The 16,824-nt window shown below is 44.2% G+C and overlaps 1 protein-coding gene and 1 long non-coding RNA gene across 3 annotated transcripts in view; both read right to left on the bottom strand.

The window, feature by feature from the left end:
- Window positions 1-15,663, bottom strand: part of Sgcg (sarcoglycan gamma) — a 124,302-nt gene extending 108,639 nt beyond the window's left edge. The window contains exon 1 of one of the 2 annotated variants that reach the window (XM_063232514.1): window positions 15,439-15,663. In XM_063232514.1, coding sequence (XP_063088584.1) covers window positions 15,439-15,492 — 54 coding nt within the window. In that variant the 5' untranslated portion in view covers window positions 15,493-15,663. The remainder of the gene's footprint in view (window positions 1-15,438) is intronic. The other variant, XM_003477395.5, reaches the window with a different exon arrangement.
- Window positions 9,039-15,412, bottom strand: LOC134471956 (uncharacterized). The gene is made up of 4 exons (XR_010041723.1): window positions 12,286-15,412; window positions 10,509-11,719; window positions 9,392-9,456; window positions 9,039-9,285 (listed from the first exon to the last, which is right to left on the bottom strand). It is a non-coding gene; the product is annotated as an uncharacterized LOC134471956 (long non-coding RNA).
- Window positions 15,664-16,824: the final 1,161 nt, after the last annotated feature.

The following is a 16,824-nucleotide window of genomic DNA, read 5'->3' as shown; positions in this document are numbered from 1 at the left end:
CCAATATCAACCTCCCTGATTAACTGCCTTCCTCTTTATGTCTTACCTTTTCTCTCTTATGCTCCAGCTCCTCCCAGTTTTCCACAGTAATCTCCAGTTGGATGACTTCCTTTCTTTCCAGTATCTGTGTGCTCAGGGCTCTCTACATTGGTTCCTGGCTCGCTGGGCCACTGCTGAGCTGCTGTCTTGGTTGGGAGTCACTGCTGTCCCCAGGGGAGCTAACTGCCCCCTGAACTTTTTCATGAATTTGTGACTATTTCCTTATTGTGACAAAGTATACCCTCAAATAGCTATTCAGAAAGAGTATTCAGGAAGTATACTGTTTGAGTCTCGTAATGGTTGAATTTTATCCATTGTTCTGTAAAAAACAGCTAATATCCAGTTTCATTTAATAAAAAATTCTGGATGGAAATAACTTCATACTGAAATTTGATGTCTGTGTTCAACCTACATCTATCATTAAAAGAATTCCTGCAGAGAAGTGTAATTTTCTTATGATTTCTACTTTGAGTTCACATTGAGTAAATTATATTGCTGTTTAAAGATATCTCTGCTTAATTTTGGCAAAATTAATATTCCCCCAATTTATTTCATTTTACATTCATCTGGCATTTCATGTATTGGTATGCAGTCAAAGGGAATAACATATGCATATAAAATATAAATACATTTCTTGTTTTTACGTAACAGTACCAAGTAAGAGCTCTCCAGCATATTCCAGGGATGTCCTCAAATTTCTTCACTGCATTCAGAAATTTTGGAATAAAGATTAAAGATGGATTATGGTAGGAAAATAATAGCTGATATAAAATAAATTTAAAGCAAATGAAGTACAGTAGAGACAGAGAGAGAGGGATGGAGGAAGGGAGGGGGAGAGAGAGAGAGAGAGAGAGAGAGAGAGAATGAATATTCAGAGGAACAGAGAAGATCCATACCCAAGGAATCTAAAAAGATACTAACACTGAAAATTTGTGACAATATTTATTTACGTATGAAAAACTTACTCCTTTTCTGAGAATGTTCCTCCCATGAGACAATACTCCTGGACTCTCTCAACAACCCTACTCACCTCCTCCCAGTAAGCAAGGCTACACACCTCCTAACAGTGTCCTGAGGTAGGAAAGTGGGCCGTGCGGAGCAGCTCTTCCTGTAAGAAACCTGGCTCCCTCCTATAGAGCACCCTATTTTTGCACTGACCCTTCACACCCTTTGATGTGAGATGACCTTTTCAAAGGGGACCTGTGATTTCGAGAGCTACCTGGAAGCTGGGCAGGTGAATCCTCAGCAGGAACACACCCTCAGGAAGTCCTGCATCCTAGCACACCGACTATGGATTCCTGGACAGGTTTACTTGTAACAAAAATGACAGATGATGAGATCCTCGCTTGCCATGTCCCTTTGCTTTTTCTCTCAGCTGGTCAGAAAGTGGGCAATAAGTAAAGAGGATTTTTTGCAGTCCTCACAAACCAACAAAAATCAGCCTTTAACAACATGCACCTTTGTTAAGGACCTACTACACAGCAGGGCCAGTCCAGACCAGTACTTGGTTTTCTTCAAACATCTCTGCAGACATCCTGCTTTCTTGCAAGGCTGGAGACCTCCTAAGAACTGCCACAGTACTCACACATACACTAACCTGTAACTGTTTACCTGTCTATACTCTGCTAATCCAGAACCTGAGTTTAAATAATATTCAAGGACTGGGTCTTGATATTTATATTTCCTTAGCCTCTAAGTACACATTAAATATTTGTCAAATTAATTAACTGAGAAGTGTACAGTTTTTCTCATGTTCTAGTGGCTTTTCCTTCCAGCTGAAGATATTACTAAATAACTACTGATTTTATTACCATATTAATACAATTAAGCCAGTGACTATGGAAACACATTAAGGAATGCTTTTTGAAAAATATCAAGTGGTAGTTAATTATCTGATAGCAAAAAAAACCCACCACTAATCCATCCACTTACAATTTCCAATATTTGCACATTTTCAATATATTTAATATGTTAACATAGTAATACTTGGATATAATTTATAAATATATAAAAGTCAACAGGGATTGAGTTACACATCATTCTGAGTGCTATGGGTTTTATTAACTCAAAAATAAGTTTGGAGTTACTAACGCAAACTCTGAGATTCAAGCTTGCTTCTTGGAGAGAGAGCATGTGGGAGAAAGAGGCATCACGTATTGGAGCCCTGTGGATGTCTCCCTCAAGATCCCTGGAAATGATGAAAGGGTGCAGTTCTGCAGGACCAAGGCTGCCCCCTCGTGAAGCCAGGAGACAGAGGTGAGGGTGTGAATCCCCAGCAAGAGCCAGGAGAGATGACCAGTGGTCACATACACAGCCCAGGTGGCTTTCCCTTCACAGGAAAGCGGATTCCCTCCCATTTCACAGTATGAGCCTCAACCCTGACCTTCCTTCCTCTCCGTCTCATCTTTACGTCAGTGGTGTGTGCTCAGCCCCCTAGATCCTTTCGAACTGGATTCTACCCACAGGAGCCTCTTCCTGTGACAGTTTGCCTGATATCCACCAACTCTACTCTGATTCACAACATTACATGGTTCTGGCTTCAGAAAGAATTCCTTGCTTCCTGCTGCCCTAGAGATAATAAAAACAAACAGTTAAAAGTCCCTGGCTTTGCATTCAGCTAAGCTTTAAGCAGCTTCTTCATTTATTAGATCTGTGCTGTTAGGCAAGTGAATTATTTTCTTTCATATGGTCAATTTTCTTCTATCTTCTCTCAAGACGATATGAAGGATTATAGCGTTTTCCATTTAAGGTCAGTAATATAGTTACATGGGTGAGTATATCAAAGAAGCTTGACAGTAAAACATATACTAACTTATTAGCTATTATTACAGTTATTTCTTAACAGAGTGAATATTTCAAAAAGATAAAAAGACACATGAATAACAGATTATGGTATCTTTATGGTAACAGCATAATTTAATGTTAAACCTGATCAATAATGTGTTTGATCATAACTTAACTGTCACAGGCAGACTACGCTGTTATATTCTGGATCTTAAATGTCCCACCAAAAGCTCATTAGTGGAGGAAAGATAAGTATGATGGAATATGGAGGGAAAGACAGAGGTGAGGAGATTACGGCAGGAAGAAAAGAATTAATACTGGTTCTGGACCCACATGGTGAGGACTTTACAACACGGGCACTTCCAAGTCATGCTGCAAGCCCACCATGTCTTCATCATCCTTCTTTTTCTCTTAGTGAATGGCATTGCCATTTGGCAGGAGGCTACCACCAACATCTGAACAAGTTAATTTAAATCACTTCAACTAGTATGTTTTTCCCACAATAAGCAAATGATGACCACAAAGTACATACTTTTAAAAAATTGGACAGGAAGAATCATAATTAAAGGGGAAAAAAGAACATTAGCCTAAGAACACCATATGCAGGATCAGCCCAGTTCCTTAACACACATAAAATAAATAAAGCACTGATTTTGTATTGTATAATTTTGGCCACAAGAAGAAATTTTTGCAGTTCCACAGATTTCTCCACATAGCATAAAAATTCTACATTTTCTGTAATATATTTAAAAACATAAATATTTTTACTTTAGAATGGGAGACTAAAACTGCCTTTAAAATGAACACATTGGTTCAAAACATAACTACATACTTGTTAGTTACTGATTTCGTACCTGACATCCACTGACTATACTTCGGGTAATGGCACTTGCGCTGTCACTCCAGAGAGCCAGCCTGGCCTCACTTTTATCCAGGTGTTTTGTTCAAATGTGAGATCACTGTCATTCCCAGATGAGGGGAGACCGAGTGAGTTAAAATGGCCAATCAGAACACAGCATTGTTTTGGTCTTACAGATTATTTTACCAGGATTCAGTCTGACCAATTAGGATTTATAAAAGAAAATTCCATTATTTTTGTTTCAGTGACTTGACATACTTTTTCTGCTCCGCTTGACTTGTTTTTTGTTTGTTTGTGTTTGCATATACTTTAGAGATCATTATATCCAGGATCTCAACTAGAATCTCAGTGTATACTAGAAGAAACTTCCCTGATGCTTCTGTGAAGGGGAGGAGGAAAGTCACCTCTTGGAGATACACTAGAACACTGTTCTTAAGGCCTGCCCTCAGGAGAAACTAGTTAACCAGAGCCTAACCTGCTGCAGTATTATTAAAGCCTAACTGACCCAGGGGAAGAGAAATACTCAGCTCCACTCCACACCAGCCTTCCCATCCCACCTACTACTGGTGAGAGACTGAGCAACACTTGTGAAATTCACACGGCAGAAACACAGAGATCACCAACAGACTGAGACTTAATCTTAGGACAAGACAAACTTCCCTTCACAGAGTTGGGTCTATTTCCAGCACCTCTTTTAGTACAGTACATCACGTCCAGCTGTCAAGAAAAATTTTACAAGGCACACTAAAAGGCAAACACACAGCTTGAAAAGACAAAGCAACCATTATAACCTGATGTAACAGGGACATTGGAGTTATCAGACCAGGAATTTAAAACAGTGAGTTAGACAGACAGCATGCAAGAACAGATGGACCGTGTCACAGAGAGATGAAAGTTCAAAGCAAGAATAAAAAGAAATACTAGAGGCAAAAACCATTGTGACGGACGTGAAGAGAGTATTCAGCAGGCTTGTTTGTAGACTGGATGCTGCTGAAGAAAGGGTATTTGAGCTTGAGTATGTCCCAACAGAGATTCATAAAACTGATTAATAGAACAGAACAAAGAGACCAGAAACAGACCTGCGTAATACAATGAACTGAATTTTAACAAAGGGGCCACAGCAATGCCATCAAAAAAAGATAGTCTTTTAAACAAACGATACTGAGCAACTCGACAGTCACGTGCAAAACACTGATTTAGACACAAACCTCACATCCTTCACAAAGTCAACTGAAAACAAATCACAAATGTAAATATAAAATGTGAAACTATAAAAGTTCCAGGAGACAGTGGAGGATAAATTTGAGGTGATCCTGAATTTGGTAATGCAACTTGAGATAAAAGTACCCAAGTCACTATCCATTAAAGAATGAATTGCTAGAATAAGCTGTATAGTGCTAAAAAAAATCACACTCCTACAGAAGACACAAGCATAAAAGATCAAGTCTTGTACTTGGAGAAAATATTTTAAAAAGACTTATAAAGACTGTTATCCAAATGTACAAAGAACTCTAATAAGACCTTGTTTAAAATGGTCCAAAGCCTTTAACAAGACCCCTTAAATATATGGTATACAGAAAGCAAGTACACATATGAGAAAATACTTTACATCCTATTTTATTAAAAAAGTACAAACTAGAACAACAGTGAGATACCATCCTCTACCCACTGGAATGGCCAGCACACAGAACATGGACATCACAAGATGCGAGCAAGGCTACTGAGTAGGAGTCGGTCCTGTCAATAGGCATGCAAAATGGTAAAATCTATCTGGAAGACAGTTGTGTGGTTAAGTTAAAAACTAAACATTCTTTTATGCCATTTGATCCAGAACCTGCTCCTGAGTATTTACTCAAAGGAGTAAAAATGTGTAGCCACACAAAAACCTGCACATGGATATTTACAGTAGTTTTATTCATCACAAAACTTGGAAGCAATCAAGATTTTCTTCTACAGCTGGATGGATAAACAAATTGTAGTGTATCCATACAGTGCAATATTATTCAACACTAAAAAGAAATGAACCAGCAAGCCATCAAAAGACACAGAGAAACCTTACATGCATATTGCTAAGGAATGGGCTAATCTGAAAATGCTAATGACTAGAAATCCAGTGACAGATTCATTGATTGTGACGGGCTCATTCTGGTGGGCAGCTGATAATGCGAGAGGCTATGTCTATCTGAGGAAGGTGCGTATAGGAAAGCTGAATCTTCTTCTCAAGTTTACTATGAACTTAGAAATGTTCCACAAAAGTCTTCAGAAGAAAAAAAGAGCAGGGCACATTATGATCCAAGCAAGAGCTAGCAAAGGGTACCAGGAGCTCAGAGGATGGCGAGTGTTACAGTTTAGGTCTACACTGCCCTCCACATGGCAGTTGGAAGGTGACTGGATCATGGGGCTGTCACTGGCTTGCTGTCGGGGAACAGGATCCAGGTGGAGCAAGTCTCTGGTGGTGTGACTTGGGGATACATCTTCCTCTCTACGTCTTCCCTCTCCTCTCTACCTCCTGGCTGTTGTGGCTAAGTAAGTGGTCCTCCTCCATCCAGGCTCTTCCACCATGCCTTCCCAGGCTGGATCCAGCTGACCGTGGGCCAAACAGATCTCCCTCCTGTAATCCGTATGTGTTGGTACCATGTCCCAGTGATGGCAAAGTGGCTAAGACAGTGAGGCCTGAGGTCAGACAAGGCCGAGAGGCAGAGGCCTCATGATGAAGAACAGTGCTGCTCCCTGGTGGGTACACACTGGAATCACGGGAGGCAGCAGTGACTTCTCTTGAACACCCACTGGCACTTCTGCTATTTGGTACTTACGTTTGAATATTAGTGTTTCTCAAATTTCGCTGTCATAGGCAAACATGGTTGAAAGCCACTGCTGTAAAACACTGTAGTCTGGTATCAAAGGGTGGTGCTCTATTCCAAATACTCGATGTGGCAAGCATGCCCATTACCCGAAAATGCTTTTCCTCACTCCTGATGACTTCATGAGCTGGACTGTTTTTGGTCTCTTCCTATCACTTTCTTTCCTTCCCTCTGATTGACTATTTTGGAAGGCTTGTGCCAGGGAGGACTCCGTTAGAGTCTGACTAGGATTTTCTTCGTGACCTAGAGTTTTTGTGTTTCCTCCGTCTGCATCTCTCACTCAGTGGTACACAATGCACATTCAGCCTTGCTTCCCTGTGGTAAACAGACTGCCTCTTGGACATACGGTTTCTCTGTGTGGTTCCTCATTTGCCCAGCGTCTCTGAATCCTGACATCAGCTCCTGCATCTTATGCTCAGTATAGAAAGGTGCTCTGTCTTTGCACCAGACAGGCTGTACTCTTTGCCTCTGAAAAGCACCCACTGAGTTTTCGCAGTCTGCTGCTCTGAGGTCTGCTTTCTGTTCCTCTTAATCACGTATCTGCCCACTCATGACCTTTTTCACAACTATCTGCCAATTTTATAGTTTTGGGCTCAACATGTCTCCCGATTTTGCCAAAATTAGAATTTAGAGTTAGTGTGTCATGCTCCTCGCTGCTAATGAATAATTTCTAGAAGTCACTGTGTAAATACTGGCTTCACACTGTATGTTCATAGCCAAGACTGCTGTCCTATTGTTCTTCTTCCAACAGGTGAAGGGCTTCACTGGCTATTTGTGGAAAATACTATAACCACCAAGTTTACCGTTCTCTGAATGCTTTCTCTTGAAAAGATCTTTGGCTTTTAAAAACTTTTAGCTGCCAAGACAGAGGGTGTCATAGACTGGGTGGCCTGCATACAATTACTTCTCATAGTTTTGGAAGTTGTTTGAGATTGGAGTATCAGCATGGCTAAACTCTTACGAGACTTCTCCTTTGGGTTATGGAAGGTCAGTCTCTCATTGTACCTTTGGACACAACAATAGAGGACAAGACAGCTTTCTGGAGTTCCTTTGCTATCGACACTAACCTCATTCATGAGAACTTTTCCCTCACGATCTATCAACCTCTCACAAGTTTCACCTTCCAAACGTTATGCCTAGTGTAGTACTTCAACACTGGAATTTGGAGAGAACATAAACATTAGCCCACTGCAGAGAAAAGTATCCATCATCGGTGCTGGGGATGGCTGAAACAGAGAACAGAGCGGAGGGTGGAGGTAACGGGGAGCCTGGCTTCTATCTCCTTTACGTAGCTCATCCTGCTGGGCTGTGCAGGTACTCTGTTTCGGAGCAACACGGTTCCCTTCAGTTCCTCAGCATGCCAAGGAGCATGACTGAAGGCTGTCATTTCTGACAGCTGGTTTCAACTCAGCAGAACACAATACTTTTTATATGTTTTCAAAATTGTTCATTCTTTCACATGTGGCTGTGCTGTGTGAGCATATGGCCTGCTGGTGAATTAATGACACAGGTTAGAATTCCTGCTCAGCTTAGCAAGTCATCACCATAGGCAACTGTGACCTTGATGAAACTGCCCTCTGCAGCAGAGTCTCCTTGTATTCCCAGACCCACCCCAAACTGCCCCAAACTGCCACTGTGGCCCCATCTCATTTGTTTTTTCCAGGAAAGAGTTCTTATACTTTGGGCCAATTCTGAGCACAGAAATGGCGCCACAAAATATTTAGATTTTGTGAGACAAACAACATAAATATTATTATTATTTAGCAACACTGGGGTTAAAATTTTAACAAAATATCCTTAGAACATAACAGATTATGCTACATTTATGAAACAATATATCTAGATCTGCAAACAAACTTGTAGAACACAACTAGTTTTTGGGACACAATCTGTATACCAGGAGAAACATAGTTCCAAGATTTACTTTTTGTATTATAAATAAAAACTTTGCTATCCATAGAAAGAATGGCTTAAGGGAGGGAATTCAGTCTTTCCATTTAAAAACTCACCATTCATTCATGACTGTGATTCTGATTTTTTAAATCCCAGTATTTGTACCTTGAAATTTAGTCTGTGATCTAAACACTTGCTTATCTTCAAATACAACTACTGATTTGATGTCAATGCTACAATTTTCCTCTTGGATATGCTTTCATTTTTTTTTCAAAAAAATTGTGTCAAAATATTCTTTGCTTTATAATATTCTTAGTTTGCTATTAGACTTTTAAAATGTAATGCATTAACATTTTAAAACAAAAATGCATCAAAATAGGCTTCAAAAAAGATGGACTTAGAGGCTGGGGATTTAGCTCAGCAGCGTAAGTGCCTGCCTTGCAAGCGCGCAGTCATGAGTTTGATCCCTGGTACTAATAAAAAAAAAAAAGATTAAAAAAAGATTGACTTAAATAGTTCCTTGCTAGATTGATACAGACAGAGCATCCCTAAACTGAATCTATGAAACTGGATGTATTATTTAGTTTTTCACCACTATGACAAAATACTGGAGAAAATCATCTTAAAGAAGAAAAGGTTTATTTTTGCTCAGTTTTAGAGGTTTTAGTCCATGGTAAACGGGCTCCACTGTTTATGACTGTGGTGAGGCAGAAATGTAACTGCAGGGAGGCGTGGTGGAGGAAGACTGTTCATCTCAGGGCAGCCAGGAAGCAGAGAGCAGGGAGGAAGGAGCCAGGGACCCGATGTAGTTCCTATGGTCACACCACCATTCCTCCCTTCCATCATGTTCTGATAAAGGCACCAAGTTATGATTTCATCAGTGGATTAACAGCGATGTGTCTTTTACTGAAGTAATTTTTAAAAAATTTAAACATTCCATGTACTTTCCAATTACCCCTTCTATTTCTGCATCTTGTACTTCCGGATTGAGCTTTTGACTCGTCTTAGCTGTAGACAATGCTGTAGAAGCAATGGCCGGGGTTAGTTCAGAGTCCAGGCTTCAGGATGTTTTATACACTTCTGCCCTCCCACTTGGCCCCCTCCCCCCACCAAAGACACAAGCCCAGGCCAGGCCTGGGGAGCGAGGCATCATGTAGAGCAGAGAAGACTGAATCTTTCTGGCTGGGACAGAAGCAGAGTGGCTGGAGCTCCTGGCCAGCTTGCAGCCATATGAACGATTTCCTTGAAGAATTGTCCAGGCAAATCACAAGGCTGTAAAAAGCCCTACACTCAGTTTTGGGATAGTTTGTTACACAGTAATAACTAACTGCTAATTCTCCTGATGCATCACTGCGGATAGAAAGCATTAACCTGGCTACTACAGCTGTAATGCAAATCCCAAACTTTCTGAATGCTGGTATGATGCCACCACTCTGGTGACTCAAAGTGCACCCTGTAGCTTGGATCTTGAATGTTACCGAAAAAAACTCACATGGTAAAGGCTTCATCTACTCCTATAGCACTATTAAGAGGTGGTAGAACCTATGGAGAGGGTAAAGCCTGGTAGGAGGAAGCTAGATCACTGGGGTAGTGTCATGAGGGTGATAGCGGGACCCCCAACTCATTCTTTTTGGTTTCTGGCCCCCAAGGACCTCCCGCTACCTCAAGTTCCTGCTATGTGTTCTGCCTCACCACAAGCCCAAAGCAAGGCAGCTTACTAAGCCATGAACCAAAACCTCTAAAACCATGAGCCAAAATAAACTTTTCCTCCTTATAATTTGTTCTTATGTATTTTGTTACAGCATTGTATATATCACTTCATGCATAAAGTTATTAAAAGTATTGTATGAAATTACTCTCATACTGTATGTGTAAGTACATATGAAACAAATGAATTTCATGCTTAACACAGGTCCCCTCCACAAACTGTCTCACAATACATGCAAATATTCCAAAATTGTAAAAAATCTGAAACACTTTTGGTCACAAACATTGTGGAGATATATATATTCCTGAGCTACTCTATAAATAGGGGCAGGCACCCACAGAGAGCAAGGTTAGGGAAGAGGTACCTGTAGAGTGAGACCGAGGAGGGAAGGCCAGAGAAGGCTGCCTTGAAGGGAAAGGTGAGCAGACTCATTGAAGTCACCCCCGTGTGGCTGGTGAGAGCAGGAAACTGAGGCAGTTCCCAGGGGTGTCCCAGTGTCTCAGCACAGCAGGGAAGAGGTCATGTCTGATGAGCAGTAGGCAGCACACAATGGGAGGAGGCCAGAGAAGGGCAGGAACAGGAATGGCGAAGGGAACAAGCTGAGCCTAAGAAACAGGATGACTAGAGGCATTAAGGCTCCCTTCAGACGAGGAGGAAACACCCTGCAGCACCGATCCAGACCCAAACTTTACACAGTGGACAGAGCTGAAGCCCACGGATAGACAGAAGCTGGAGGCACTGACGTCAGAGATTCGAGGTATTCATGTGGGTCCAGATAAGGAGAAGCAAGCAGGAAAGGGGGTGGAACACTGAAGTCTACGTGTAAAACTTCTGTCTCCACGATGTCCTTGGGTGGACAGAGACTGGGGCCCTGGAAGCGGCAGGGCAGATTTCTATGCTGAGAGGTGGAGAGGATGGAGTGAATTATGCTGAGTGACCCAAGATGTTAGTAAGTTCCAGGTCAACGCCTAAAGCACCATGGAGACAGAGGCCATTTGGCTTCGACCTGTGGGGCTGAGTGAAGGTCGGCTGGATGGAGGGCACTAACCAGACTGATCGCTTTCCCACACTGTGACAGAACGCTCAAGGGAACGTTTACTTGGGGTCATAATTTTGGGAATTTCGGTCCACACTGCTTGCCTTTGTTATCTCTGGGCCTGTGCAAGGCAGCACATCATGGTGGGACAAGCTGCACAAATCATGACTGTGAGGGAGCAGAGAGAGAAAGCGGAAGGGGTCAGGTCTCAATGTGCTTTCTGAGGCCACACCCCCAAAGTCCTACTTCCACAAGGCTACACCTCTTCAAGATTCTGAAACTTCCCTAAAGCCCTCGGGATGAGCACTGTCTTTAACACATGGGCTTTGAGTGGACATGCCAGGTCTACAGGATAGGATGGGCGAGGTGGGCGTGGCTAAGGATTGGACCCCAGGATGTGAGAGGATAGCCATGGGATAAACAGCAACATTAACCTGCCAGAGAACATGGTTTGGAATGAACAGGGATACCGTCCATTAGGATGACTGAAGAATTTCTGGGTGGAGATGCAGAGTAGATAGGTTCAGATCAGTGAGTCCCTGGAACACATGGGAACAACGCAGATGATTACTACTGGGAAGTCAGCCTCTCTCATCTGAAAGCAAGGGATCGACTGGTTTTTGTTGGCTTAACGGAGGCTAGGATTGCCCATTCGTGTCAGCTACATATTAAATGACATAGGAATCATGTTAAAAACTTACTAAAGGGAGCCAGGCAGGATGGTCATGCCTATAATTCCAGCACCCTGGGAGACTGAGATAGGAGAACTATAAGTCTGAACTCAGTCTGGGAAACTTAGATACTTAGTTGTCTCAAAACGAAAAGCCAGTAAATATGTTCTGCTTCTCTCTGTCTTTTGGTAAAGGGGTGTTGGCTGTGAACCTTATGATGGGTGAGAAAAGGGATCTTACTTTTTTGTGCAAATAATGAAAGGATGAATAGCAAGAAAGAAGGCAAAGTCATAGGATTTCTCCAATCACAACTCTGTCCCATTGTGGGTGGGACTGGTCCAAATTACAGGCGCTTGTAGTTAATGGTCCCCCATTCATGAAATTTACACACATACTGTCTTAGTTACTTTTTACTCATCGCTGAGACAAAATACCTGATTCTCAAAGCTGGGAAAGGAAAGGTTTATTTCTTGGAGGTTTCAGTCCATGCTCAGTTGGCTCCAAGGCAGGGTGGCATGGCAGGCGCAGTTCATGGTGGTTGCAAACTGACAAGGCGGAAACTGGCAAGAGAGCAAGACACACCTTCTTCCTGCCATTACAATACATCCTGGCTCCACCCCTAGGCGGGGTTTAGCACTCACACCACCAATCAAAGCGCGAGACAGTGAACCAATCACAATGCACAATGCAAGTCCATGGGGGGGGCACTGACATAAATCATGACATACATACAGACACATAACTCTGGAGACCATATAATCCCTGGGACTCCGTAGAAAAGAAGTGTGAAGCAGCTCACAGGCACATCTCCGTATCTGGTGCTTTGGAGCTTCCTGTATAAAACCTGCTCTGCAGAGCAGAGACGAGGGCACAAAAAAGGCACAGACTGCTTGCATAAATACACTCTGACAGGGCAGCACGACAGAATCAACAGTTCAAGAATAAACGGAAAACAGGAGTGAGATGGCCCACCATAGATCCAGTGAGAATTAGACAGGAATTGGGGGAAAACAGGGAGAAGACAGATTTTAAAAACAAAGTGGTTTCTACTTGACTAGACAGTAATTAAGTTCTCAGCTGCAAAAGGCACAGAAGTCTGAAAACAGTCTGGATCTGGAATCCCTGCCTCTCAAAGGCCAGTGTTAAAATCTTGGTCCCCAGCCCACACTGCTACTGGGAAGTGACAGAACATGTGGGTGGGCAGTGGGAGGGTTCTGGTCACTAAGGGCTTGACCTGGAAAGGGACTGTGGGGTCCTGGTCTTCTTTCCCTGTGCTTCCTGGCTGCCATGAGATGAGCAGTTTGCTCTACTTCGAGCTCCCACCACAGTGTGCTACCTCATCCCCGGCCTGGGAGGACTGGGGCTGAACTGTCTAAACCATGAGCCTCTAAACCTCTAACCTCTAAGCCAAACCAAGTCCTCTAACCATGGACTGAAGCCTCTAAAACTGGGAGCAGATATGAACCTTTTCTCTCTCTCTTTTTTTTTTTTTTTTTGTCTTTTTCATTTTTATCAGTACTGGGGATCGAACTCACGACTGCCTGCTTGCAAGGCAGGTGCTTATGCCGCTGAGCTCAATCCCCAGCCCCTGAACCTTTTCTCTTTATAAACTGATTCTCTAAAGTGTTTTGTCACAGTAACAGAAAACCACCATTGAGCCCTAAGAAGAATTTGTACGTATTAAGGAACCATATGCTATAGAACAGCTACCCAGCCTGAGATAAGCCGAATGGTCCGAGGAAAGTGTTAGGATCTTTACTTCACTATTTCAGTTGGTCCAATCATCCTCCATTCCTTATGCTCCTACACCACACAGTTTGGAATCTGGGCACAAAGGAGTTAATGAGAGTAAAATCTGTAATAAATTAAAGACTTTATAAAAAAAGAAACTCAGATGGGTTGAAGCACCATCTTGCATGCTCAAGATATCTCAAGACTTGCTAATGGAACCCCTGTAATAAGACATTAGTTTATCAACACCCCATATTTACCAAATTTGCTAAAATGTCCAAGGAAAATATGATGAAGTCAAAGCAGGAGGCTTCTGTAAAAAGCCTGTCAGGTTGTAAGGGCACCCAGGTTAGTGACACCGATTTATTATCGTGCCTTGTGTTGTCTTTCAGAGTGATGGCCTTCTTTTCCCTTGATTCACAGGCATTCCGATCACTGGACCTGGGAACTTTAATCTGCATTTGCAACAATGAAAATTTTGCTGGACTTGTGCCACAGTGGACAGAACGGGATTGAGTTCACTCTGTAATGAAACTACTGAGAAACGATAGCTTATTACTTTTATGGTCTGCTCTGCATGTCTGATAATTCTATTAAAGGAGCTACTCATCACTATCTTTTTTTCTGAGATGAAAGAAAGACTATCTCACAGATTATAACTGCCAAACATACGCGTGAATGATTTATGTGTAACAGATACTAAATGTATGTTTAATGCTCCAGATGCCAAAAATTATCATCCAAAGTGAAAAACCCATAGAACTCAGGGAAGTAAGATATTTGAAAATACAACTGCTGTGAAACTTGGGAAATTTACTACCTGATTTGCACACAGGTAGCTCCCTTTGACAGTCATTGTTCTGAAGCACAATGAAACAAAAGAACTTTCGAGAGGTGACCTGTTAATGAAACAGTCCAGCTCCAAACCCCAAGATGCCAGAATCAGTATGTTTTTCCTGAATAATATTGTGCAGGGTTTTAAAAATTAGTTTCTTTATATCCTGCTCATATCAAAGGAAGAAAACCATAGGAAGAACCATACAGAAAAGGTCTGCTTAAAAACGCGGTCTGGAGAATTCCCACAAATTTACTTACTAATTAGCACCCAGGACATTAGAACCCACTCTCTGCGAACACAGGCAAAGTGCTGCACAATCGCTACACAATGCACGTGTGCAACACCACTTGAGGAACAGTTGTGTCATAGACATACTGATTTTACTAATTTTATAAAACGAATGTTTGATAATGACTTAAAAATCAGTGATTTCCTCACTCTGATGTAACCGGGTATGCAAATATATAACTATCAATCAGCGCTACCCTTGTGAGCACTGAAGACAAGAAATGAGGTTCCTCAAGCTGGAGTCGCTGGACCATGCTAGGTGGCACCTGCGTTTTTTTGGGCAGTTGAGGATCTAACGTGCCCAAAGCAAATCTTTCAAAACCTTACATCGGGTGCCCAAGCTGCTTACTGAATGTTTTAGCAGCGCTCCCCAGAAACCTAAGTTTAAACTGTTTGTAACAAAATCGATTTACAGAGAATAAATTCCCTCCCTCCTCCCCAACGCCAAGAAGTTGGGAAAACCTTGCTTCGGAGCGCGGATCAGTTTACAGCGTCAGAGTGCGGACAGACCAGCAAAGCGAGCCACCTCCCGACAGAGGGAGGGACAGAGGCCGGCCGGGACGGGTGGAGGCGGCTGGAGGACCGGGCGGCACCCCCGGAGGCCGGCGGGGTGGCGGGGTGGCGCCCTGGGGGAGAGGTGAGGGGTCGGCGAGGACGACGGCGAGGCGCGGGGTTAGGAAGGGGCAGAGAAACAGCACCGGGAACATGAGGCCAAGGGCTTGTGCTTTACCTGCTGCACCTGCTGGGGTCCGGGAGCGGGAAGCGTCACCGCGGTCCCCTTCATTCCGGGCGCGAGGACACCCTGATCTCCACTCCGGACAGCGGGGGCTGCAGCTCAGTCCGCTTCCTCGGTGCCGAGCGACGACTCCGCTCCGCGGCGCAGGGGGTCGGGATCTGGGGCGCCCGGCGCTTGTCGGGTCACCACGCCCCACGCGAGCCCGTGTGCCGCCGGCAGGACGCGCGCCCCGCACCCCGGCCCAGCCCGGCCCGCGCCCCTCCGCGCGCCCCACGACATCGCGCCCGGAGACGCCCCGGCCCTCTGGCGGCCGCCTCGCCCCTGCCGGGTCGCGAGCTCCCAGCGCCTGCCCAGCGCTCTGCGCCCCCGCGCGCTCGGCCCCACGACCCGCGCAGCACCCGCCGGGCGCCCCGACTTCCTCTCACGCCCTCACCGTCGCCCCTACAACCCCGCGCTCCGCCCCCCGCGCCACGCTCCACGCCCCTCGCGGTCGTGAGCGGGTCCCGGCGGGGGCGCCCCTCGCAGAGCCGCCCCACGCGCGCGGGCTCTTCCGGCTGCGCGTCCCTCCGGCCGCTGCCTGGGGTGCCGCGGCGAGGGGCCCTGCCTGGCCTCCTTGGGTGTGCGGGGTGGGCGCCCCCTGAGGGAGTCCCACGGAACAGCGTGGTGTCGCCGCCCGGCTCCCGCAGAGCCAGGCCCGGCCGCCACCGGGCGGCTCCACGCGGGCTTCTGCAAACTCCCGGCCCGAGAGGTGGCGCTGAGGACCCGCCCCGGAGTGGGCTCCGGAGGGTGAGTGCCTGGGAGGCCTGAGCATGGAGGCTGTGATTTGCTATGCAGACGTGCTTACCGGCAGGTGGCTTCCCAGTGGGTGCTTCTGTGTCCAAAGGGCCCTTGTTAGCTGGATTGCACAGTGCCTCCCTCTCCGGAGAGCGCCTTGGTCCCGCAGCTCTGTGTGAATAGCATGGGTGTTAGAAGATGCCCCATGAGCCTGTGGAGGAGCAGATTACCAATTAGCGTGTCAGTGTAGTTTCTGATTTTCAAAAGAAAATGCAATTGCATTTGGAACTATCATTGCTGAGGGCTTTTAAAATGTTTTTCATGTAACGAAACGGAAAATTACACAGCAGAAACATAAGTTTTGGATTACAGTTTTTTAAAACTGCAAACTTTTTCAAAGGCAGAAATTTTAAAAAGGGGAAAATCAATTTCCCAGAAAAGTCCAATATAGCACTTCATTAAATAGGCATATCGGACAGATGATAGTGAAAATCATTCTTCAAAAATATTGCTATTTAAACAAAGGTTAAATGAGAAGGATGGAGAGAGATGTTATTAAGGGTATGTATTAAAATGTGCATATTTCATAGCATAGTGACAAGAATT

The sequence above is a fragment of the Cavia porcellus genome, unplaced genomic scaffold (genome assembly GCF_034190915.1).
Source record: "Cavia porcellus strain 051 isolate PalLab524CR breed Dunkin Hartley unplaced genomic scaffold, mCavPor4.1 scaffold_21, whole genome shotgun sequence".
NCBI lineage: Eukaryota > Metazoa > Chordata > Mammalia > Rodentia > Caviidae > Cavia > Cavia porcellus.
This window is presented reverse-complemented; position numbering and strand designations above follow the sequence as displayed.